The sequence below is a fragment of the Muscardinus avellanarius genome, assembly GCF_963383645.1.
Source record: "Muscardinus avellanarius genome assembly, chromosome: 11".
NCBI lineage: Eukaryota > Metazoa > Chordata > Mammalia > Rodentia > Gliridae > Muscardinus > Muscardinus avellanarius.
Genome location: NC_137797.1, coordinates 57,098,694 through 57,126,049, shown reverse-complemented (window position 1 = coordinate 57,126,049; position 27,356 = coordinate 57,098,694). Strand labels below are relative to the sequence as shown.

The 27,356-nt window shown below is 39.2% G+C and overlaps 1 protein-coding gene across 2 annotated transcripts in view; it reads left to right on the top strand.

The window, feature by feature from the left end:
- Nucleotides 1-27,356, top strand: part of SRGAP1 (SLIT-ROBO Rho GTPase activating protein 1) — a gene marked incomplete at both ends in the record, with an annotated part of 316,091 nt that overhangs the window by 269,262 nt on the left and 19,473 nt on the right. For both annotated transcript variants that reach the window (XM_080706566.1, XM_080706565.1), the window contains 4 exons: nucleotides 1,651-1,785; nucleotides 18,714-18,819; nucleotides 24,742-24,966; nucleotides 27,253-27,332. In XM_080706566.1, the coding sequence (XP_080562692.1) occupies nucleotides 1,651-1,785; nucleotides 18,714-18,819; nucleotides 24,742-24,966; nucleotides 27,253-27,332 (546 nt within the window). The remainder of the gene's footprint in view (nucleotides 1-1,650; nucleotides 1,786-18,713; nucleotides 18,820-24,741; nucleotides 24,967-27,252; nucleotides 27,333-27,356) is intronic.

The following is a 27,356-nucleotide window of genomic DNA, read 5'->3' as shown; positions in this document are numbered from 1 at the left end:
AGCAGCCTTCCTTGTCAGCCTCTGAGCTTGCCTTGAATGGATTCAGGGTGACAAACTGAAACGTGGTGAAACATCAGCTCCTGTACCAGCTATGGCAGACAGATGCTCCATTATTCTTCCTTGGAAGTTCCCCTGGTATCTGTTATTTGTAATCAGTGGATAAAAACATCATAATAATAATTCTGGGGAGTTTACATTCAGTAATTTTCAACCCTAAAAGCAGAGAAAAGGGAACAGGTCTTTGAAAATAAAATGCCCCAGGAGGTGAAGAGTGTGTTAAAATCCAAGATATGCTTTTATAAACTTTAGAAAGGAAGAGTAGACCTGTGAATAAAATGTGCAGTTTAAGCCAGGCGTGGTGGCGCACGCTTGTAATCCCAGCATTCAGGAGGCTGAGATCAGAGGATCGAGGTTTGAGGATAGCCTCAGCTACTTAGTGAAGCCCTCTACAACTCAATGAGACCAGGTTTCAAAATAAAGAATAAAAAATAGGACAGGGGGTGTAGCTCAGAGGTTGAATGCCCCTGGGTTACATCCCCAGACCCACACACACACACACACAAAAAAAAATGTGCAGTTTGGCCAGACGTGGTGGCACATGCTGTAATCCCAGTACTTGGGAGACTGAGACGGGAGGATTGTGGTTCACAGACAGCCTCGGCTACTTAGTAGACCTCCCCGCAACTTAGTGAGACCTTGCTTAAAAATAAAAATTAGCCGGGCATGGTGTCACACACTTGTAATCCCTGCATTTGGGAGATTGAGACAGGAGGATCACACAGGTTCAAAGCCAGCCTCAGCTATTGAGTGAGGCTCTCAGCAACTTAGTGAGACCCTGTTTCCAAATAAAGTATAAAATAGGTCTGGCAGTATAGCCTAGAGGTAGAAAAGCCCCTGGGTTCCACCCCAGTACTGCAATAATAAATAAATAAATAAATAAATAAATAAATAAATAATAGGGCTGGGGGTGTTGCTCAGAGCTAGAATGCCCCTGGGCAAAAAAAAAAAAATGTGCAGTTTGATTCAACTCTGCATGTTATATTGAGCCCGTTAAGGGTTGCTATTTCAGTTTAATTCTCAGGGAGGTGGAGTGGCCCACGCAGGTGCTTAATATTCTAAAACCACTTGCTATTCCTTCACCTGATTTCAGAATCTGTCATTGTTCAAGGTGACTTTCAAATGTGCCATGAACACCCCCAGGCCAGTCTGGGAAACACCTGTTGATTTAATTGTAGGTGTTCCCACTTTCTATTTGATACTTCTGATCAATTTTGCTGATCCCTGTAACACAACCAGACAGGCTTCTGCTGTGTCTTTTTCCCAATAGGATAAGAAGCACAGAATATAGTTTTTGAGTTCATGTCAAACTAAGATTACTGATTTTAGCTTTTAAAAAAATGTTGGGTGAAATCATAAATCCCACAATATTTTATTTTTAAGATTTGGGTAACTTGTAGGGGAATCTTGGGTAGCATAAGAATTTTTTTAAGTTTTATTTTAGTCTACTGTTTTTAAGTTAATCATGGGGTAGGATATCTAAACCAATTATTTTTAGTACCATATAATCTTTCATAAAGCATAATTAAAAGATTCTTATGTATATCAGTGTGTGTGTATAAAAACATAATCTTTTTTTTTTTACTTTCTTAGGTGAAAATCCTCTGGCTGATGACCAGAGTAACCATGATATTAACTCAGTGGCCGGCGTTCTGAAGCTCTATTTCCGTGGACTGGAAAACCCCCTCTTTCCTAAGGAAAGATTTAATGATCTGATTTCTTGTATCAGTAAGTAGACTTCTTGTTTTTTATCTTAGTCTTTTCCCACCAGAAATATTTCACTGACCAATTTCCTGGAAAAGGCAGAGGCCCTCCTCCTCACACAACCTCATCACCCCCTAGCCACCACAGTTCTGAAGCCACTTGTTTTCTTGCTGGGTGCAGAGTGACTCATACTTCCAGCTGCAGCCTCGCCCTTAGCTCATGGGTTCTGCCTCGGAGCATCTCAGTCTCCATAGGACCAGGAACTGACCACTTAGGGGGGATAAAGCAGAAAAGCAGGTCTGCCCCCTAGGAAAAGAAGATTGTAAGCATAGAGATGTAACCTGTTTTGTTGTTGTTGTTTTGTTTTGTTGGCTTTTGGTTCCTGATTTCCTCGACCAATTTTATAAGTGGGGTAATTTGCCCATCTTTGAATGTGACTTCAAGAAGTAAAATAAAATGGGTAAAAGGTCATTATTATGGTACCTGAACATCAGGTGGTAATTATCTGTCAGTGGGCTTCCCAAGCTCAGAGGCAAATGCTCTGGGACTGTATATTACAAAGCCGATACTCATCAGCAAATAAAGCATTGTTGTTCTCTTCAGTGAGGGCTCTTGATGTTGCACAAAGAAAGGAGAAAATAATGAGATCAAGAATTAGGTATTACCTGCAGTGGGATTCGTGCATCTAAAAAAGCAGTGTCCCTGTGAGTCCAGGTTCCCAGGTAAGAATCAAGAGCTGACTTCAACCACTTGGGCTTTCATAAGAATTAGGTTTTACTCTTAATGAAGGAACCTCACAATCCCACCTCTGTCCCCTGAATCAACAAGCCCCATTGGCTTGACCTCAAAAATTGAAAAATCTTTCTTCTCATTCCTTCTTTCCTATCACCTAGGTTCTCAGTGGGGTTACTATAGTCACTTAAAAGGACTCCCTGCTTCTAGGTTTTGCTCTCACTCCACAGCCCCCACTTTGTACATTCCATCCTTTACACTGCAGCTGAACTCAAAAGAGAAAACTAGAAGCCATGCTTGGTGGCACATGCCTGTAATCCCAGTACTTAGGAGACTGAGACAGGAGGATCACAGGTTCCATGGCAGCCTCAACAATTTAGCAACCTAACAAGACCTTGTTTCAAAATGAAAAATAAAATAGGACTAGAGGTACAGCTCAGAGTAGAAAAGCCCTGGGTTCAATCCCCAGAACCACGAAGAGGGAGGGAAGGAGAGGGAGAGGAATGGGGCGGGTATCCAGATTATTTGCTATCTCCCCTGTTGAAACTTATTTCAGTATTTCCCACATTAAAACACATTCCTTGGTATGGCAAAGTTATATAATTGAATTCTTTCTCTGTCTGATCTTTTCCCCTCTCTAAGCTCATTATACTTTTAGGCAATCATCTTCTCCCATCCCCCCACCCCATTTTTTGCTGTTGTTGAAATATACAGGGTCACACAGAAAATTGCACACATGCCAGGCCCTTTCCCACACAGCCTTTGCCCAGCTGTTTCCACCACTGTTCCTGGGAGCCATCAACATCTTCTGAGAAAGCTTTGCTGGGCTAGCACTCCTTCTAGAATGCCATTATCCCCACACCCCAAGTGGAATTAATCACTTGCTCTTCTCCTACTAGTCCACTATGCACCTATGTCTGTCATTTATCTTATTGCCTCACATTATAATTCTTTTAATCCTTCTGTCTCCTTCCATAAAGGGAAGAGGTCAAGAATGAAGGTTCTGGACCCAAACCACCTAGGTTCAAATACCAACTCTGCCACTTGATCACCAGTGGGTTGACCCTAGCACGTTAATTAAACTCCCTGCACCCCAGTCCCCTCATCTCTAGCGTGGGTAGAACATGGTCAGTACATCATCGGGTTGTGTGAACTAAATAAATTAATGTATGTGAAGTGCCAAAGGAGTACGTGGCACGAAACATGCTCGGGGACCAGCCCACACTTAGCTCCACACACTAGGGATGTCTTGATGGATTATGCAGCTTTGTAGCCCTAACATGTGGCCTAATTCCAGGTGATCGTAAATGCTCAATACATAGTTGTTAAATAGAATTTAAATAAGATGAAGAATCAAAATTCAACTGGGCATGGTGGCGCACGCTTGTAATCCCCGCGCTTGGGAGGTAGAGACAGGAGGATCGCATAGGTTCAAAGCCAGCCACACTGGCTTAAGAGACCCTGTTTCCAAATAAAAAAGTATAAAAATAGGTCCAGGAGTGTAGCCCAGAGGTAGAAGGGTTTCCAGGAACCCCAGTACCACCACCACCAAAAAAAAAAAAATTAAAATTCTAACAAATGTTCTTTTCTAGGCTTATAAGCCTAAAGCCCTGGCTTCAGTTGGGTATAAATTTTTCAAAATAATCCTCTCCCCCAAGCCAGATACCCTGTCTGGAGTTGAGAAGCATGCCTCTGTGTCTGTTCCAAGGTTCTCTCATAGCCTGAGTCATCACAGCTGACCTCTGACCCAACTGGAAAGAACTGAAAAGGAGGTGTCTCACTTCTGGAATTCTTTGGCCATGTACAAAGATTTCCCTCACATCTGAGCCAGAAAGCTTAAGTCTGGAAAAGTAATCCGTGCTCTACAATGCTTCATGGTTTTCTAAGTTTATGTCAACTCTATCTAGTTACATGTACCACTTGGATAAAGAGCAGTCAGTTACCATGATCGAAGCATTTCACACTTTCATGGATAAGAAATATTCCATTACAGATATTAAAAAAAGAGGCCATAGGGTCAAGAAGATCTAGGTCCAAAGGTTCGCCAGCTTGGTCATTTTGGCAAAGATTAATTCTTTATCCTATTAAATAGCTATTTTTGCATATACCTCAGAGATTATGTGAAGAATAAATGAAATAATCTGTATAAAGTGTTTAACATCATGCCCAGCATGTAGTAAGCCTCATTAACTGTTGCTAGCTATCATGATGACTACTTTTATAGCTACTTTGACTGTACTCTCAGGTCACATATGCAATACCTGGGTTAGCTGCTTAGTAATCTATTGGTTCTGCTAAACACAAGTTTCTTTGACATAATTACCTCAGATGCATTTAGAAATGATGTTGGTATAACATAGAAGGTATACTGACTGCAACTTGATTTTTTTCTCAACATATTAAATGTTTTATAACAAGGTCAAACTTTCTTACAAAGTCATCCTTAACAAAGTATATAGACTCTAAGGAGAAAACAGAAAATATGCAGATGTATGGTTCTTGTATGCAGGCAGGGTACCTTCAAGGGCAAATGAAGAATCTACAAACATTTCTTCCTGTATTATGAAAATCAGTGGATTGATGCTTCTTTATCCATTTGATAAACATAACATCATTAGACTTGAGTATCCTCTAGGACCCACATCTGGAAGGAGGAAGCAGGGCCTCTGAGGTTTAAAGCTGCAAAGGTGCTCAGTGCACAACGCAGTTGAGATTTGACTGTGTTAGTATTATCATGAGATTGCTAATATTTTAGTACAAAATTGGGTAGATGTTAAGCAATATGTCCTGACTCTATTTTCCTTCAGTAGTCTTACTACTTTTAGCACATAATTCTTTAGACTGGGAGGTTTTTCAAGATATTGATGGGCATGAACAATCTCTTTATATACAGTACCCCCTTTCTGTAAAACCCTTTCCTCCAATATCTAACCTCTTTAATAAGAAGCGCTCACTGGCTATTATTTATCTCTGAGCAAGCCTTTGCTCTCACCAGTGTGACTGTGTATCCTACCAATATGATGATGTATCTGCATTTTTCTTAGTTTTTCTAATTCTGTAAGAATGGCATAATGTGTCACTTATCATTATACCCCTCACTAATACTACATACTTGATGATTCACAATGTGTAAAACTTCCTAGAGGTTCAAAGACTTTATTATTGCATACAAGAGGTTAAAGTCTAGCAGAAAAGAGAAGATGAATAAATGCAGTCCAAGTTAGAATAAGATAGAAACACCAAGATTTAGCAATTTTGGAAGAGAAAGATCTCAAAGCGATAGATCGCTTTTTCTCATGTCAACTTGCGGTGTTGCCATAATTGGGTTTGATTTTTCTTTAACAAAGTAATTTCATGTGACAGATATTTTGTCAAAAAAAAATTTCCTTTTCATCTCTGCTAAGAGGTTACATAAGTCCCTGAAGCATCCACTACTTTTTGCTAACCTATTTTTGGATTGTTTGGGGAGAGAATTGTGTGTGTGTGTGTGTGTGTGTGTATGTGGTAAGTTGTTATCCTGCTATGTTTGTGGCTCTAAACAGCCCCATTCTTTGGAAGCTTACAAGTACCTGTAGTAAAAGGAAATTCATAACATTCTCTTTTTTTAATGTGTACTATTAATTCTCTAATTTATATAAATTTCTTTTTCTTTCTTTCTTTCTCATTCTACCTCTGACCTATACCACCAGTTTTTTTAAATATATAATTAAATTTTAATGAATCGTGTATTCTTTTTACAGTTTCAAAATATTCATTTGAGAATAAAATTTTATACAAGTTTCAGAACATGAAAAGTATATTTATATCATTACATACTCACTATTCATCCAACCTAAAATGTCTTTAACATTCAGAGGTTCAAACAACTTAGTTATCTAAACATTTATTTAAAAACTTTTTTTTTTTTTGGTTAGGAAACAGGATCTCATTAGGTTGTTGAAAGCCTCACTACATTACTGAGGCTGTCCTCAAACCTGTGATCTGCCTGTTTCCACCTCTCAAGTATTGGATTACAGGTGTGTACCACCACCAGCTGTAACTTCCTTTTAAAAAATTGTTTATCTGAAGACATGATATAATCAAATGCAGCATAAATTGGGAATGACAAACTTAGTTGTTTCACATCCACAAGTTGTCTTTGTTTTTGTTTTTGCTTGGGTTTTTTTTTTTATAACATCCACTTTAGGAATGGTTTTGAGAATATTCCAGGTTATACCCACAAAGTCTGGGCAGCTTCCAGCAAGTCCATGGATCATAAGATTCCCTAGGGCATAAGTCTAGCTAATTACTCAAGTAATTCATGCCCCCCCCCCCGGCTTCCTTAGCACTGTGAGCCCGGATAAAACATTTGCACTTCATTCTGTCTAATATGTTATTTTTTAGGTGACTACTTGGACATGAAGAAACTTTTTTATATATGGCTTTTTTTTTTCTTGGCCAACATTTAGTCACTATAAAGTACTTGAAAAATACAGGAAACCACACAGGGCAAAGTACTGGCATCCGTGATGCCAGCACCCACAGAGAACCAATGATGCCTTCACAGTGAGTCCATCTCCCCAGGCTTTCTTTTTTTTTTTTTTTTTTTTTTTTTTTTTTTTTGGTGGCGCTGGGGTTCCTGGAAGCCCTTCTACCTCCGGGCTACACTCCCAGACCTATTTTTACATTTTTTTATTTGGAAACAGGGTCTCCTTAAGCCAGCACGCGCGGCTGGCTTCGAACCTGCGTGATACTCCTGTCTGCCTCCCAAGCACGGGGATTACAAGCGTGCGCCACCACGCCCGGCCCCCCAGGCTTTCTTAATATTCATGTGCACACAGCCATCTCTGATGCCATCGTGGGACTGGCCTATTCATACTGTTTGTAACCTACTTTCTTTTTAACTTTTATATTATAGAAAATGTCCACCATCTACAAATGGGTACAGACTAATGTAATGAACTCTCATGTAATGACTCACCAGCTTTCACTTCTTAGCCAGCCTTGCTCCAGCTCTACCCTCTGGCAACGTATCATTCATCTGTGATTATGTATCTCTGGGGAATAAGGGATCCTTTTTTTTTCTTTCACATTTCTTATTAGAAAATAATATTTAGTTATTGAAAAGTACTTGAAAAACACACAAAAGCACAAAGAACATGCTACTATCCCTCCTGACACCACCACCCGAAGAGAAACAGTGGTGCAGGTACATGTTGTGCACACCAAACTGTCGTTATAGTCTATTGTGCAACACATTACCATTATCATACCCTTCAAATATAGCAGTTTCTTAAAATCGTCAAATAGGCAGTCAATGCTTTTTTAAAATAATTGTTTTTAAATAATTGCGACTAGCCGGGCGTAGTGGCACACGCTTGTAATCCCCACGCTTGGGAGGTGGAGCCAGGAGGATCGCGCAGGTTCGTAGTCAGCCTCGCTGGCTTAAGAGACCCTGTTTCCAAATAAATAAAAAATATAAAATAGGTTGGGAGTGTAGCTCGGAGGTAGAAGGGCTTCCAGGAACCCCAGTACCACCAAAAATATATACATAAATACATAAATAAATAATTGTGACTAATGTGTGATCGCTATAGCAAAGCTATAAAATAAAATAAAAACAAATCATCCACAGTTTTCACAGTTCCTCTGCACAGAGATAATATTAACCTTTTTGGTATCTTTGTAGAGATGTCTACACATACCCATGCAGTATGTGTTTGTGTGCGCGCGCATGTTTGTGCGTGTCTGTGCATGCGTGTGTGCGCGTGTGTGTGAGATATACTGAGATTGAGCTCAGGGGTGCTTTGCCTCTGAGATACCCACAGTTCTATTTTATTTTCTGTATAGAAACAAGTTCTCATAAGCTACTTTGCACTGCTTTCTTCAAAACTGTGATAGCCTGTCAGCCTCTCAAGGACTGGGATTACAGGCGTGCATCACCATGCCCAGCCATATGTACTTTTTGTGGCACTAGGGATTGAACCTGGGGATATTCTACCTATAAGCTACATACCCAACCCTTTTTATTTTTGTCTTTGAAACAGAGTCTTTAGCCTTTGCTCTGAGTCTCATTCAGTTGCTGAGGCTTGTCTCAAACCTGCTATCCTCCTGTCTCAGCCTCCTAAGTACTGGGACTACAGGTGTGCACCATCACATTTAGCTCCCATATGTGCTTTTAAAAGCAACACACTTGTAATCCCAGCATTTGGGAGGCAGAGATGAGAGAATCTCGTTAGTCGATAGCCTCCGCTACTTAGCGAGGCTCTTCACAACTCAGTGAAATCCTGTTTCAAAAATAAAACACTAAGCCGGGCGTGGTGGCGCACACTTGTAATCCCAGCACTTGGGAGGCTGACACAAGAGGATCACACAGGTTCAAAGCCAGCCTCAGCTACTTAGTGAGGCTCTCAGCAACTGAGGGAGACCCTGTTTCCAAATAAAATATAAAATAGGTCTGGGAATGTAGCCCGGAGATAGAAAAGCCCCTGGGCTCCACCCCCAGTACCACAATAAATAAACAAACAAACAAACAAACAAATAAATAAATAAATAAATAAGGCTGGGGTGTAGCTCAGAGATAGAATGCCATGGGCTCCATCCCCAGTACTGAAAAATAAAAAAAGCAGCATTATTGCTGAGCATGGTGGCAACACACACCTGTAGCACAGGAAGACTGCAGATTTAAGGCGAGCCTCAGCAATTTAATAAGGTCCCCCAGCAACTTAGCAGGATGCTGTTTCAAAATAAAAAATAAAATTCAACCTCCAGTACCAAAAAAGCAGCATCATTGAGATATAATTTTCATACTATACAATTCATTCATTAATGAGTACAATTTGAAGGCTTTAGTCTATTTACAGAATTATCCAACCATTACTATAATCAATTTTAGAACATTTCCATTATCCCAAAGAAACACCAATTAGCAAACATTAGCTATCGCTTTGCAGTTACCTCTAACCACCACCACCCCCAGCCCTAGGCAACCGCTAATCTACTTTCTGTCTCTACAGATTTGCCTGTGTGAGCCATTTCATATACATGGAATCATACAATCTATAATCCTTTGTGACTGGCTTTCACTTAGCATAATGCTGTAGCGTGTATTAGCACTTCATGTTGTAACATGTAGGAGCACTTCATTCCCCGTCACTGCCAAACTCCTACTTACTTTTAATAAAAATTATATCATACTACATTGTTAATTGGTATGAGATTTCTTTTTGCGATGAAAATATTTCCAAAATTGATTGAGGTAATGTTAGACAACTCAGGATACTAAAGATCATTGAATTGTACAATTTAAAAGAGTAAGTTATTTGGTGTAAGGATTATATATCAATAAAGCTATTTTTGAAATTATGCCATACTGGCTCTTTAAAAATTGTGTGTGTGTGTGTGTGTGTGTGTGTGTGTGTGTGTGTGTGTGTTTTACAAGGGATTGAACTCAGAGGCATTCTACCCCTAAGCTACACCCCCAGCCCTATTTTATTTTTTATTTTGGAACAAAGTCTCACTAAAAACCACTTTTTAAACTTAATGGTATTAATATTCTCATATCGACATATATTCCTTTCTTATACTTTTATTGGTGGATTGGATTATACATCACCGTGATGTTCAGATGATGGAAACATACATGAACACAGCACTTGGTGTATTTCCCTCCAAATCCCACCCTGCCCCTCTCCATATATGTTAGTGAGATTGGTGGTGATACCTTTATATATGGACATAGCATTATTTGAACTGTTTCTTTCATTATATATATATATTTTTTTCAAAACATATTATTTTAGTAGACATATAATGCATTTCTTCTGATTAAACAATTCCCCTAGTTTTAGACATTTTGATTATTTCCAGTGATTTGGCAATCGTACAAAAATACTGTGGCATACCCCTCAGTGTAGATATCTATTTGCCACTTTGGGTTGTTTCTTGAAAAAAGCCTTTGAACTCTTTTCCTGGTGCTATAATGTATGTTATTGCTGTAAAAATCTGCTTTATTGACATACACGATGGTTTTCCTCTGAGAATTCTAAATTTTTGTTTGATGTCTTATAATAATCTTCTTAGGATCTCTTTTATCCTAAAATTCTTAGCCGGGCGTGGTGGTGCATGCTTGTAATCCCAGCATTCGGGAGGCTGAGACCTGGAGGATTGTGGTTCGCGGACAGCCTCAGCTACTTAGTGAGGCCCTCTGCAACTCAGTGAGACCTGGTTTCAAAATAAAGAATAAAAATAGGGCAGGGGCTGTAGCTCGGAGGTTGAATGCCCCTGGATTCCATCCCTAGACCCGCAAAAAAATAAAATAAAATAAAATTCTTTAATAGGCTTTGTGTCTGCATAAGTAAAACTTTCTAGAATAAGATACAATTTCTCTACTAACCTAAATATAATTCAACAAAATGGAAAATGCTGTTTATGTATTAATTCTCTTGTACTTTTATTTGGCCAGGAGAGAAAGCAATGTTTTAATTCATAGAAGTCAATTTACTAAGAGTTCATTGGAGAGATTCCTGACATTTATTTCTTACCTAGGTAACCCCCATCAAGGCAAGGCTAAAGCCCATTCATATGTACCAGAACATTCCTCTGTTAATTTCTTTCCTTTATATTCACACAGAAACTATCCTACATGCAATTAAATAACACCTTGACACAGTGAACCTAAAAATGCCTGAGACTCTAAACTTACTTCAACTGCTGAGGTTGGGCTGTAGAGCTCAGAAATCAGTTTCTAAATGTGGCCACCAAAGACTTTCTTTTTCTTGTCTACATACTTCAAGATAAGTTTACATCTTATGATTTATTACTTGTTTTCTGGAAAACATATTTTTACCAATGATACCAGAGAACTTTTGTTTGGGGAGGGGAGGTAATGACCATTTGGACATTTTGCCATTTTACGAAGTAACATGCTTTGTCGCGAATTTTTCACACACACTTTCATGGAACCATCATAGCCCCCCACACCCCCATGCTGTGAAGCTGAGACACTGACGTTCTTACATTGCTGGGAAAAGAACATAAATTAGACCTGGGAGCTTTAAGCATCTGACTGTGATTGGATGGGTGCCACTTTTACCTAATTACATGAGGAGACCCTGAATTGAAAAAACAAAGCATAGCTTAAACGAAATCCAGATAAAATACTGATTTCTCCTTGCTGACAGCTTTTCTGGGAGAAAGAAAAGATCCGTCTTTGTATCCAGCATGAAACCGTGGAAGACCATAAATTGCCAGCTAGGAACACACATTCATCAGAGTGTCAGGAGCAGCCATAAATTCTGACCTGCTAACTGGACTCAGGAGAGTAAATGAGTCATCTGTACCAGGGCAAAACTCCTGGGGGGTGCAAACTGCGAGCCCGTCAAACAGCTGCCAGGTAGAAGTCTCATCCTGCTCAGGACTGAGGCCTCAGGGACCAATAGATTTGCTGCTACTTCAGGAATTCTTACTTATGCTTACTGTAGTTGTACAGAACATATGCTTTCCTCACATAATTCTCTGCAGTTTTTTAGGTACTACTGTTTTATATCCACATCACTTTTTGCTTCAAAATCCTGCATTTGTATCCCACAGCCTTCCCAATTTTCTTTTCTTTTCTTTTTCTTCTTCTTCTTCTTCTTCTTTTTTTTTTTTTTTTTTTTTTTTTTGTGTGTGTAGGGGTGTGTGGCAAAATATACATGATATGCAGTGTACTTTTTTTTTGTTTTTCAGTACTGGGCATGGAACCCAGGGGCATTCTACCTCCAAGCTACACCCCAAGCCCTATTTTTTAATTTTGAAACAGGGTCTCACTGAGTGCAGTGTGCCATTTTTAAGTATACAGTTAAGTGGCATTAAGTCCATTCAAAACATTACACAACCATCATAACTGTAATTCTGTAGCCATTAAATATATTCTCCCTCTTCCTCCAGGCTCTTGACAATGTCTCTTCTACTTTCTTTCCTTATGAACTTGCCTACTTTAGGTGTGTCACATAAGTAAAATAAAATAATATTTGTTGCTGGGCATGGTGGCCCACACTTATAATTCCAGTACTTGGGAGGCTGAAACAGGAGGATCACAGGTTCACAGCCAGCCTCAGCAACTTAATGAAACCCTATTTAAAATAAAAAAAATAAAATAGGGCTTGGAGTGTATCTCAGAGGTAGAATGCCCCTGAGTTCAACCCCCAGCACTACAAAAATATAAAAATAATAGTAATAATAATTAATAATAATAATATGCCCTTTTGTGGCTTATTTGACCTAGCATAATGTCTTCAGGGTTCATCCATGTTGTGGCATGTGTCAGCATAATCTTCCTTTTGAAGGCTAAAAAATATTTCATTGCATGTATTTACACATTTTGCATTTAATTCTTCAGTAGTTTATGAATATTTAGGATGTTCCCACCTTTTAGCTTTTATGCATAATGCTTCTTTGAAGTTGGTATAAATTTTGAAACTACCTTTAAGGTGAAGAATGACTAAGTTAGAACTGAGAGATGAAAAACACGAGGATCCTGAGTTATGGCTAAAGCTCTTGGGGCTGCTGGCTGTGCTCTAACCTCACCCCCTACGTGACTTGCCCTCATGGGATCTGAAAAATGATAAAGATAAATAACATAGTAAAAGGGCTTTCTTTTACATTTTTTCCTCTTGTCTTTAACTCTAGGGCCCCAAGACCAGCTTTAGGCTGCTAAGATCCTGTTCCTGGTAGTTGACCTTAGCTTTAAAATGAGGATTAGCTTAAGGAATCAGGAGATTCCTTGAAAGATCCAAGATCCCCAATGAACAATGGCATAAATTTTTGTTGTTGCTTGCTTATCATAACCTGTATACGCGGTGAGGAAGAAGAGGTTATTGTCAACAAAGGACAATTAATGGGACAATTCATCTTTATAATTTATGGCTCACATGAATGTACTAAATTTTGTAATTTTTGTTTGAAGCATGAACATAAAATCACTTAGGCAAACAATTTTCTTTTTTTGCCATATATATTTTTTTTTAATTTTATTTTATTGGTGCACTGTATTCATACATCATAGTGGGATACAAACTTTTGTAGACATACATGCACACATCGCCCAGTCAGCCCCCACCCGATCCCTACCCCATTCCCTCCCCATCCCTCCTTCCCATGCTTGGCTTAGTGGTTGACATCTAGTATTATAGCAATTTATCCAAAATTAAAAATGTTAATCTCACATAACAGTTTCATTTGTCTGATACCAAGCTTTTGATGACTTAAAGATAACATTTCAATATTTCTTTTTGCTTTCTTTCTTACCAGAGCATATTTTTTTCTGTTTTTTTAGGTGAAACTATCATATATTTATATATTTATTTTTCAGAAAAAAATCTATCCTAATATGGAATATGAATTCTAGATACCCAAAACGATCTTGAAAAAGAACAAAGCTAGCAGATATATATTTTCTGATTTCAAACCATATAAAGCTACAATAATTGAAACAGTGTAATACTGTTCTAAAGGCAGATATATAAACCATTGGAGTTAAATACAAGCCTAGAGCTAAATTCTTCCCTATATTGTCAAGTTATTTTTGACAAGGTTTCCACGAACATTTGGTGGTGGAAATAATAATCTTTTAACTAAATATTGTTGAAAAATAATAGAATGGGATAAAATATTTCCAAATTCTTTTTTATTATTTTTTAAAAATTTTTATTGGTGCATTGTAATCATACATCACATTGGAATACAAGACTTGAGAGGATATATAAGCACACATCATCCAATTAGCCCTCATCCAATCCCCATCCCATTCCCTCCCCCTCCCTTGATCCCATGCTTGATTGGTGATTATCTTTGATACATTTGGTACCTCCTGAGTTTTAAAGAGGTTCCATCCTCCCCCATCCTCCCCCATTCCATACCCTCTGATTGGTCACCTTAATTGCTATAGGGCCCTTTCTATAACAACCTCCTCCTGTTACCCCTTTCCTCCTAGTTATTGCTAATTAGGGGAAGCATCTGGTTTTAATTTTCTGTGATATTTCTCTGTGCGTGCCGCATTGCAAGTTCCGATCCCACTCTTGATGGCCCCAGTAGTGGCCTGGCCACCCGGAGGACTCTGATCCCAACCTCGCTGACTCCAGCACTGGCCTTGCCTCATGGGAGGCCCTGATTCTGGCTTCACTGGCCCCCACACCGGCCTAACCCCTCGGCTGGCTCCGATCCCGGCCTCGGAGGCCCCAGCACCGGCCTTGCCTCACGGCAGGCTCTGATCCCAGCCTTGCTGACCCTGGCACTGGCTAACCCCATGGCAGGCTCCTATCCTGGCCTCAGAGGCACCAGCTCTGGCCTTGCCTCATGGCAGGCTCCAATCCCCGCCTTGCTGACCCCGGCACCGGCCTAACCCCTCAGCAGGCTCTGATCCTGGCCTCGCTGGCCCTGGCACCGTCTTTACTCCTCGGTGGGCTTCAATCCAGGCCTTGCTGGCCCCAGCACCGGCCTAACCCCTCGGCAGGCTCTCATCCCGGCCTCGGAGGCTCCAGCATCAGCCTTGCCTCATGGCAGGCTCCAATCCCCGCCTTGCTGACCCCGGCACCGGCCTAACCCCTCAGCAGGCTCTGATCCTGGCCTCGGAGGCCCCAGCACCAGCCTTGACTCATGGCAGGCTCCAATCCTGGCCTTGCTGGCCCCAGCACCGGCCTTACCCCTCGGCAGGCTCCAATCCAGCCCTCGGAGGCCCCAGCACGGACCTTGCCTCATAGCAGGCTCCAATCCCAGCCTCACTGGCCCCAGCACCGACCTAACCCCTCAGCTGGCTCCAATCTCAGCCTCAGAGGCCCCAGCACCAGCCTTGCCTCATGGCAGGCTCCGATCCTGGCCTTGCTGGTTCCAGCACCGACCTAACCCCTCAGCAGGCTCCGATCTCGGCCTCGGAGGCCCCAGCACCAGCCTTGCCTCATGGCAGGCTCTGATCCCGGCCTCACTGGCCCCAGCACCGGCCTAAATCCTCAGCAGGTTCCGATCCTGTAGGCAAATAATTTTCTAATGAACAAGGAGAAGCTGGGCATTGTGAGGCACACTTGTAATCCCAGCAATTGATAGGCTGAGACAGGAGGATCTCATAGGTTCAAAGCCAGCCACTGCTACTGAGTGAGACTCTCAGCAACTTAGTGAGACCCTGTTTCCAAATAAAGTATAAAATAGGTCTGGGAGTATAGTCTAGAGGTAGAAAAGGCCCTGGGTTTCACCTCCAGTAACACACACACACACACACACACACACACACACAAATAATGAACAAGGGGATAAGTGCTTCTAAATTTTAGTGTGAACTTTTAAGAATAGACCATACTATGTATAATTTCATGTTGGAGGCTTCTTTCCTTTCACTGTTAAGGATAAATTTTCCTAGATACAGTTATGCTGAATTATCTTTTTAATCATTAATGTAAAGCAGCAACAGCTATCCTACTTTCTAAAAATCAGCTATTTCAGATAATAAGCTTCTAACTAGTGAATTTCTGGCATGCATTAATAATACAGTCATCTAACTATATAGTATTTGTAGATGAAAAATTCTTCCCACTAAATTCTCAATGACTTGCCAATGACTTCATCTGACGGTATTTCCCTCTACACAATGAGATTGTCATGGAAGACAGATAGCTTACTCTTATATTTTGATACTACTGATACTTTGGGATGAAACTGGAAGAAAATGTTAATTAATAATTAATTACTTAGTTACTGAGTTCTTGTGGCCTGAGTGACCTTTTGTACTGGTTTTATAATTTTTTAAAGCATTTTACCCCCTCTCTTCAGGAAAAAAATAGTGACCATTGCCTGGAAATTATATTAAACAAAGTGTTTATACTCAGTAGGTATGACCCTAACCTACTTTATTCATTATGAGATCTTTTTCATTTTGAAATACTTACAAATAAAAAGACAGAATATTATGTATCCAGCTAATTATTACCATAAAATCACACTATTTTGTCTTGATTTTATTTTTATACTTTTACTGGTATATCTTAATTATACATTGATGTGAGACTCAAAGTGATACATAAATACATGCACTAATACATTAGTTGCTGTACTTCTCTCTGAATCCAACTCCATTACTCCTCCTATCCTCCCCATAAAAATCACACTATTATTAATCATAGGTTTATATTTAAATAATATAAATGTTAATTGTATAATGTTTTGCTTTGATTCTGGTTGGGCGGTTTCTGAAATTAAATCTTCTAAAAGATGACAAAACTATAGTTCCAATAAATGGAAGTGTTCTTTCCCAGGGATCCTGATAAATATTTGCTGTTTTGCAAATTCACTTGTGGTAGAGTGAGAATATTCCTAAACTTTTTGTACCTTTTCAGGATGTGTAGAGGGGAAAATAAAATGTTCAGTTTGATAATAAGTGAAAAACAACTGGAATCAGAATTCAAACTTTCAGGAAAATGAGCTTGGCAAGAGTAATTAAGGCAATGGTTTTCAACCTTCGCTGCATAAAAGAATCCCAGACATCAGCATTATTTAAACTCTCTCCCAAGTGACCTAAGTCAAGGTTGAGCACCGCTGTTTTAAGAGGAAAGGGAAACTGAACTAGCACAGTATTGTGATGGTTCCAGAGAAAAAGAGCAAGACTTTCAGGAGGAAATTAGCAGTGAGACATCCAAAGATAGAAACAGCTACACTCTTCTCCCATGCAAGGGAGAAAATGAAGAAAAGATATCATAGCGGAAATGATGGTTATAACCTTGAGACTGAATGATACTGCCATTTATCCATGGGAGAAAGTTAAAAAAAATAAGAAAAGAAGAAAAATCAGTTGACTGTGGTGCCAGAAGAAAAGGTCTTAGAATTTTCAAGTATGGTTACCTCAGAAGTAATTAGGAGCAAATGTAGTGATATGAAATTATGGGAAGCTTTAGTGTTTTCAAGCATATTTATTTGAAATGTTTTCTCAAATGTATGCTTACTGGATGTCTTCAAAGTTGTACTTTATAAAGATACTTTGAGATCCAAGAAAAATAAGCAGACTTAGGAAAGAGAAGACATAGGTTCTAGTCCCAGCTTCTATCCACCTCTCCTTGGGTAGACCAGTTGCCTAGTTCCCACTTTCCCATCTTGTTAAAATGGGGATGATATTATGTGCGCTGCCTACTCCACAGTGTTGCTATTACCATTAGGTTAAAGACCTATGTGAAAATGTGTTATAAAAATATATAATCAGCAGGATGTGGTGGCACATGCTTGTAATCCTAGCATTCAAGAGGCTAAGACCAGAGGAGCACAGGGTTCACAGCCAACCTCGGTTACTTAATGAGGCCCTCCACAACTTAGTGAGACCCTGTTTCAAAATAAAGAATAAAAAATCTGGCTGGAGATGTAGCTTGGAGTAGAATTCCCCTAGGTTCAATCCATATATATATATATATATATATATATATATATATATATATATATATATGCAAATAATGCATTCATTATTTGCATATATGCATATGCAAATAATGAATGAATAGTAATCATTTTGCTACTATTTCACAAGCATGTGAGTGTTCAAATGTTCTGGACAGTTTGTATTTCTAGAAAAGAAGGAAAATAATATTAGGAAGTCCTCCTAGGATACCTTTCTTCATGGAGTTTACCATCCCACAGGGAAGATAGGATGAAGAAATAAATAGCTATAAACCCATACTTCCTATGAGGGCAGGAATTCTGTCACTGATGCTTAGCTCAGTGTTTGAAACCTAGTAGTCTCTCCTAAATATTTGCTTTAAAAACTTGGTAAAAAAATAATATAATACAAGGTAAAAGGCCATATAAATAAATTCTATGGTAATTTGGAGAAAGGAGAGATTCAAAACCTGCCATATTGCCTGGATCCTAGCAAAAGACAATGGATCAACGAAGAAGAGTTGGGGGAGATTGGTGCCATGCCTCTCAAAAGCCACTGTAGGTCACATGCAGCAAAATAGAGTTGAAACTGTATCAGATGCAAAATTTAGAATTAGCAACAAGGGACAAAAGGATTTTCAAATCTAGACTCTAAATTACTAGAGGTCAAGACTATGGAAATCAAAGAAAGCAGTGAGATCAGAGAAAACACCTTCAGAAATAGCAGTGCACCAAGCTGACCACTTAGTCACTGCATTGGTTACATCTGTTGTTTATGTTCAGATGTGTACTGTGATGATCTGCTTTCAATGCAGAAGTTAAAAAACCCTGACCATGTCATCATCTCTCTATAGGAATAGATAATCTCTATGAGAGGGCGCTTCACATCCGCAAACTCCTCCTGACCTTGCCCAGGTCGGTCCTTATTGTGATGAGGTACCTCTTCGCCTTCCTCAATCAGTAAGTACCCACATGCTCTGTCAAAATGTACATCTGAATTCTGTCTTATGTTCCTGGGTACTCTGAACTGTACCTTGGGTTCCGTTAATCAGTAGAGCAGAAGAGATCATTGAAAATAGACTAAAAAAGCTACATTTTTCCTCGGCACATCAAAGTCTGTGTGTGATTGAAAACTTTACCTCGGATCCAGAAGCTGTGGCCATAAATGCAAAATATATCCAAATACTAATAAAAATAGCACCTTTCAGCAAAACATTTTCCCCAGCCTCCATCCACAGCTAAGGTTGGGAATGTTCTTATCAAAATGACATAAACTGCCTGCCTATTACACAAAGTTTCTGTAATTTTTTTCAATGTCATAGTCAGAGATGGAAGGAAATCATAGATGAGACTTAGACACAGATCTGAAGAAAAATTTCTGCAAATTCACTATGATGAGACCTTGTCAACAAGAAAATATTTCTAAAATGTTCTTTAAAACAATATAACAGATCTTAAAAGTCACTACATTATCTTCAGAGCAGCTTAACTATTCATTTAGGCAACTTGATTTTCAGTTATGTTACTTCCTAATATATGGGCTCCATGTAAAAACATCTTCTCAGAGTCCTATGGAGAGCACCCATGCTGTGCAACATCTCAATTAAGCAGCTGGATATAAAGAAGTCTAGGGAAAGTCAAGTACTAAGTAAGCTTGGGGAAGCACCTTTTTTTCTTTCTGGTATGGACTCTCCCTCCCTAAAATGACAATATTTTCTCATCTCTGTTTCACTGGAGGTTTTGTGTTCACAAGAGTCATGCTCACTACAGCCCTGTTGACTGGTCCTGAAAACATATACACCCAAGTTGGCTCCAAGAGCTAAGCATCATGCCCTAGGGAAATGCTGACAAGGAACCAAACAAAGGAGGTTCTCTGCTGGCCCTATGGTGCTTAGAACATCCCCAAATATCAGTAGGAACCTTTGGCACAAAAGTAACTTCTGCAAATTAGCAGTGTACAGAGAGAGGTGTATAAATTATGTTTGTGTTAAATAGATGCTGTATTTCCTTCAAATAAACGTGATCATACAGGCAGTTGTAAAAACCCAGAGGCTTCACTTCTTTACTTTTAATTGCATGTGTTGTCACCACACACCCCCAGTATAACATGCCCCATTCCTAAGGGCCCTCTGCATGCCATGCCATTCCTACCAAATTTTCTTTTTTTTTTAATTTTTTATTGGTGCACTGTATTCATCATGAGATAAAAAAATACTTTTGTACACATTCATGCACACATCGCCCAGTTACCCCTACCCGATGCCCACTCCCTTCCCTCCCCATCCTTCCTTCCCATGCTTCGCTTAGTGGTTGACATCTAGTATTATAGCAATTTATCCAAAATTAACAATGATAGTCTCACATAACAGTTTCATTTGTCTGATACCAAGCTTTTGATGACTTAAAGATAACATTTCAATATTTCTTTTTTCTTTCTTTCTTACCAGAGAATTTTTTTTCTTCTTTTCTTTTTTTTAGGTGAAACTATCATACATTTATTTATTTATTTATTTATTTATTTATTTTTCAGAAAAAATCTATCCTAATATAGAGTATGGACTCTAGATACCCAAAACAATCTCGAAAAAGAATAAAGCTAGAAGATGTATATTTTCTGATTTCAAACCATATAAAGTTACAATAATTGAAACAGTGTAGTACTGTTATAAAGGCAGATATATAAATCATTGGAGTTAAATAAAAGCCTAGAGATACATTCTTCCATATATTGTCAAGTTATTTTTGACAAGGTTTCCACGAACATTTGGTGGAGGAAATAATAATCTTTTAACTCAATATTGTTGAAAAATAATAATTACATGAAAAAGAATAAAATTGGACCCTTATCTAATCCCATATACAAGTATGAACTTAAGATAGATAAAAGACCTAAATATAAATCTTAAGACTATAAACTTTTAGAAGAAAATCTGGGTCATAAAACTTCATAGCATTGAAATTGGCAGTGATTTCTTGGATATGATTTCAATGACACAGGCAACAGAAGGGTAAACAAACTCCCTAAAAAATAAAAAATATTGTATATCCAAAGACAATGTAAACAGAGTTAAAAGTTACTGATAGAATGGGATAAAATATTTCCAAATGCTATATCTGAAGGTATATTAATATTCCAACTAGAAATCCTAAAAATTAGCAACAATAAAAGCAAACAATACAATTTAGAGATAGGTAAAAGACTAACATAAATAATGAATCTCCACAGATAACCAATCTTAGTTGTCTGTTGGATGGAAAATCTTGTTTCTCTGGTTCTGGTGTGTGTTACCTATTTCTTCTTTGTAGTTAATCTCTTTGAGTATTTTCTCTAGCGCTGGTTTTGAAGACATAAATTCCTTCAGTTTCTGTTTGTCATGGAAGCTTCTTATTTTCCCATCTAATTTGATAGAAAGTTTTGCTGGGTAGGAAATTTTTGGCTGGAAGTTGTTTTCTTTCAGAGTTTGGAATATGTTACTCCAAGCCCTTCTGGCTCTCATGACTTGGTTTGGGAAGTCTGGAGTGATTCTAATTGGTTTGCCTCTGAATGTCACTTGGCCCTATGTTTTTGTTGCCTTTAAGATTCTCTGCTTGGCTTCCACATTGGTCATTTTGACAATTATGTGGCGTGGGGATCCTCTTCTCTGATCCTGTCTAAAGGGAGTTCTATAAGTTTCCTGGACCTGTGTATCGACCTCTTGCTCTATGTTTGGAAAATTTTCTGCTATTACTTCCTTGAAGAGATTGTTGATCCCTTTGGTTTCACCTTCTTTTCCCTCCTCTATTCCAATTATTCTTAGGTTAGCTCTCTTAAAATGGGCCCATATTTCTTCAATGTCAGATTCCTGCTGTCAGATTTTTTTTTTCTAAATTAGAAACTATGCGTTCATTTTTGGAGTGATCATCTTCTAGGAGCGAGATTCTATTCTCCATGTGGTCTAATCGGTTGTTTGTACTTTGAATTGAGGCCTTTACTTCATTGATTGCATCCTTTATCTCTTTTTGGCTTTCTCTGAATTCTTTTCGAAACACCTCTATTATTTCTACAGTTATTTTCCTGATTTGATCTTCTAGAAATCTCCGAATTTCTGTTTTATCGGGTTCTGATGTTGTGGGGTTGTGGGCATTCATTGCTCCATTGTTATTACTCTTTCTCATGATTTTGGAAGTTTCTGCCTTCTCTGGGTTCTTCCCTGGGTAACTACGACTTCACTTAAGGTGCTCTGGATCTCGAGTCTGTGGTATCTCAGTCACCACTACTCCTTTACTGGGTTGTATCGCAGAGTCTCCGACCCAGGGAGTCAATCGAGGCTGTTTTAGACCATAGGGGGGGGGGGGGGCAGGTTGGGCGTTCTCCTATGGTGTGATATCTCTGACACTGCCACTTCCCCACTGGGTCAAATCCCTGGGAGTGCAGTACTGGGATTTCCCCTCTAGGGGCCGCAATTTAATTCACTGTTGTTGAGTGTGCTGATGGAGCTATAGTGGACTCTGAACTCGCTGCTGCTGCTGCTGCTGCTGCTGCTGCTGCTGCTGCTGCTGCTGCCGGTGGCAAAATGGCGCCACTGCCACACCCTTGGCCGTGAGGCTGCCGTATTTCTTCTCTGGTTTTGAGCTCCGCTCTGAGTCCCTGCAGGGTGTGCTGAGCCCAACCCCTGGGAGCTTTAGATGCTCCCTGAGCCGAAAAATCTGCTGAATTCCACCCAGCTGTTTCGCAGCGGCTCACCTTGGCTCACTGTCCGCCGCTCCTCTCTGGAGCCTGGTGGGCTGTTGAGTGCATTGGTCTTGAGCTGTCCAGTGAACTCGCCGCTGCCGCCAGCAGTATGGTGCTGCTGCTGCATTCGGGCATGAGGCCAGTGTATCTCCTCTGTGGCTCTGAGCTCCATTCTGATTTCCCCTCCTCTCTGGGGCCTGGTGCTGCAAGGGAAGATGGCACCCACACCGCTCCGCGCCACGGCTCTGGCCGCAGTACTGCGGTCTGGTTTCTTTCTGGTGTCTTGTTTTTCCAGCCCTCTTTTTCTCTGTCCCTTGTAATTACATTTTTTGTTTCTCTGCTGATGGTGTTTTCTGGCTATGAAAGGCACTGATTTTGTGGTAATCCCAAATTTTCTTGACATACCTGAGCAAGTCCACTGTGAACCAATGAACCACAATGGACTAGGAAAGCTGACTGCTCGTTTTTAAAGTTCTCACCAGGCGTGGTGGTGCACACCTGTAATCCCAGGACTTGGAAAGCTGAGACAGGAGGATCACAATTTTGGGGTGGCCTCAGCAAGTTAAGAAAATATTATTTAAATCTTATTTGAAAAAACAGGGCTTGGGGTATAACTCAAGGTAGAACACCTTTGGGTTCAATCCCCTGTACCCCCCCCAAAAAAAGAAAGAAACAAAGGAAAAAGAACAAGAAAGTTCTTAAAGCTTGAAGCTAACACATCATGCATCTCAGCGGAATGACAAAGGTACCACAGATCAGATAGTCAGCATTGTTTCCTGCTGCCTACACCTCCCTTCACACATCCAGGCTCTAGGCCAGGATGCTTGGAACAGAATATTTGAAAAGAAAGATCAGAGGCTGGGAGTGGAGCTCAGTGGTAGAGAACTCGACTAGCATGTGGAAGGCTCTGGATCCAATCTCCAGCACTGCAAAAAAAAAAAAAAAGGAAAAAAGAAATGAAAAAGATTAGCTGTTTTCCTTGAAAAAATCAAAGCTTAGAAATAAGATTTTTATGTCATATTTTTTTTTCTCCTCAAACCATCACTAAAAAACTTAGAAAGAGTGGCCCTATGGAGCTCAAGTATATCTTTTGAAAAGGGGCCATTCTTACTCAGTATCACTTCTCCATCCTGATCCCATTTTTAAGATGGTCTGTAACGTGATCATTTGCTGTTGTTGGGACTCTGTATATTGTGTGGTTGAAAAATGGCAGGAAGGAAAGACATATGTTAGCTCTGGAAATTATGCTTTTGTCTTTTTTCCTTCTAGACTATCTTATTTCCAATGAAGGGTTAAGTGCCCTCTCAGGTGGTGCCTCAATTTCTTTGTGTCTGTCATTATCACACAAAGCTAGTTGAGTCTCCTTTTTCTCCTCCATCTGTCAGCTGTTCACCTGGATTTTTCATTTCCTTTCAAGACTGACATTCTATACCTAAAAGGGAGAGATTTGCCCTAGATCAGCCCCTTGCCCTTGTGATACAGGCAGAGCAAAAAAGAGCTGGCTTATTTCTACTTGTCTGAGAAAATATTTCATAATTGTCCATTGGGTTAAGGTTAGAAATTAGTACAAAAAAAAAAAAAACTGGAAATCTCCCCCAAAGTGTGCCTGCCTTAAATGGAATGAGAGAATGAAGGATCCTTTTCTTGGAGTTATTTGCTTCCTTCCGTAATTACAAAGAAAGAAAGTTCTGTTTTCTTCTAGCCTTTCCTTGAGATTTATAAGAGAAAACTGAAATCTGAGATATTTTTCAGTGGTGGGAAGACAGAATTAAATACATCCATAAAGCTTTATAGAAACTGTACTGTCTCTCCCAGTTTTACTTGAGCAGCATTCAGACCCTGACCACAATATTTACCAAAAAAAACTTATCTACTTGATCTTGATCTCCATCATACTAGATATATTAAGTGATCTCCTAACTTTGAAAAATGCTACTTAATGAAGCAGAGAATTTATATTTCTTTTTCAGTTTCTACCTAGTTGGAGGTCGCTTTACTTTCTTTAGAGTTCAATGGGTCTACTTTAAGTGGGATGGAATAGTACTTTATTCTAATAATAGAAAATAAACTATTTTAGGTCCTTCTTTTTCAGAATCTTAAGAATCTTTTTAAACATCTATTTTTCTTTTCTTCCTGTTATTTTGTAACTTATTTCTTGCTTCCTTTCATAGTCTTTCACAATACAGCGATGAGAACATGATGGACCCTTATAACCTGGCCATTTGCTTTGGCCCAACACTGATGCCTGTCCCAGATATACAGGACCAAGTGTCTTGCCAGGCTCATGTGAATGAAATTGTCAAAACCATCATCATCCACCATGAAACTATTTTCCCAGATGCTAAAGAACTAGATGGCCCTGTTTATGAGAAATGTATGGCTGGAGATGATTACTGGTAAGTCTGGGAATTTTTAATCCCTCCCACTAAAAAAAATTATGAAAGTATAGATATCAACTGAATTAGAAAAATGAATTGACCATAATCCACAAGTGCTTTCACTTTTAGAAAGGAAGAGACAGCAGCAGTCACATTTGTGATAAGTTAGAATACTAAAATCCATGGCAACACTGGCTTTTTATTACGGAAACTCAGATTCATCCCTCTCTTCTCCCCCAAAATTACATTTTTTAAATAAATCTTTTCCCATCCTGGCTTTTATAGAAATAAAGGTTTTGATGTTATAGAGAGCTACATTAATTTTTATTATTATATCAAATCAAAAAAAAATAACCAGTTGAATTAACATTTCATTTTTCATCCTTAATCAGTTTTGATTCCATATAAAATATTTTAAAATTCTCATTTAAAGGGGCTCTGTCAACCAAATATATTAAGAAACTTCAATTCCTTGAGCCCCTACTACAGGCTGGCTACTTGGTACACATGATCTTTTTTATTTATCATGAATATTTTACCAAGAGAAGCTAGTGACCCTGCCCAGTGACTAGTAGCAACTGGAGACAGCAAGGTGTCTTAGTCCACTCCCTGTCTCCATGACACAACGCCATAAACTAGGTAATTTATAAAGAAGAGACACTGAGTCCTCACAGTGGTGGAGGCTGGGAAGTCTATGGTTCTGGAACCTGGTGAGGGCCTTTGTGCCACATCATAACACAGTGGAAAGCATCAGATGGTGAGAGAGAAGCTGCAGGTCTGCTCAGTTCTCTCTTCCTCTTATAAAGCCTCTACTTCCACCTTGCCTGTCCATTTCTTTATGAAACCCTACCTACCTCCCCTAGGCCCCACCTACAAATACCATCGACATCTGAATACAGGGCACATATTCAAACCATAGCCTCAGGTATTTCTGATTCCAAAATTCACACCAGCCTTTCCACTGGGCAGGCTCCCCATTCACCTCAGAAACTGCCCTGTGCAGCCAGGAATCCACAGCAGAGGGGACTAGACATGTCTAAATCCTCATTCTGGACCCTGCTCAGGACATTTCCTTACAGAAGATTAAGTAAAAGTGGAACAAGTTTGGCTGAAAGAGCAAAAATAACTGAAAGCATTATTTTTTTTTTTACTTGAACAGTTGTCTGATGGTTAAGAAAATTCAGTGTTGAATATTTCCAGAAGTACTGCTTTCTAAATTAGCTACAAAGCGTGCTAGATTCCAGTTCTGTAGTGAATCCAGCAATTTTACACATGAAATTTAATCTAGAACTATTCACTTGACTATTTATTATGTGCAAGGTACTAACTGAAGCTTGGCTCTGGAAAGGTAAATAAACAAAACTCAGCCTGGCTGAGATACATAATTTCATTTTTCTAGTCATATTTGTTTTAAGGCCAGTGTCAAAGTCATGATTAGCATTTATAAATATTTGAATCATATCAGAAATCTCTGCTATTTTATTCTTATCAGAAACCAAGCATACGAATGTCAGTAATACTTGATAGATTGTATTTTAGGACACTTTGTGGCAACTAGTTTTTTCAAGCAGAGTAAAAGCATGCATAAAAGTCTTATAGCCAGTAACCTGGGCTTGAGTATGTCTTTCTGCTTATCCATGGTGTTTTCCATGGCCATGGCTCATTTTAACAGAAAATCAATAATACAGTACTTATCCTTGTCCCCTAACACCAGCAATATAAATGGCCCTTTTTAGCAACATCAGGTTTGGATTTGTGACTGATGCATTTTGTGTTTATCAACACACATTTAAGGAGAGGTGTTGGTTATATTAAAAGATAAGTTCAAAAGAGGATGAAAAATTATGATTCTCATACAGGTATAAAATGAACACATGCCAAGAAATGATGAAAAAGATGCTACAGTCAGTTCGTAGGAGTCAAAAAACCATCCATTTATATGCAGTAGAAGATCAATGAATTGAATTTTCAAACTGGTCTGTGTCTAGAGCAATAATCAAACATACTCTACCTGAATTCAACTAATTTGCATTTCTTTGGATAAGATGTATTTATAATGTTATCAGTGTTCTGTAACTTCTGTCTTAATAGAATCTTAAAAGTGACCTATTCAAAGGTAAATGTAGATAGGTAGATAATCTCTTTAGAACCAGATAATCAATGAAGGCCTTAGCATTCCGTTGACCGCTTATCCAGGAATGTTTTTGCCATTAAAAGTCTTATATTTTTCCTTGCAGCAGTAATTATTCATTTTAAACTTTTCTCCACTTTTATCTCATATGCGTTCCCATTTCCACTCCCCAGCGACAGCCCATACAGTGAACACGGTACATTGGAAGAAGTGGACCAGGATGCTGGCACGGAGCCCCACACAAGCGAGGATGGTATGCCCTGTGCTATGCTACCAT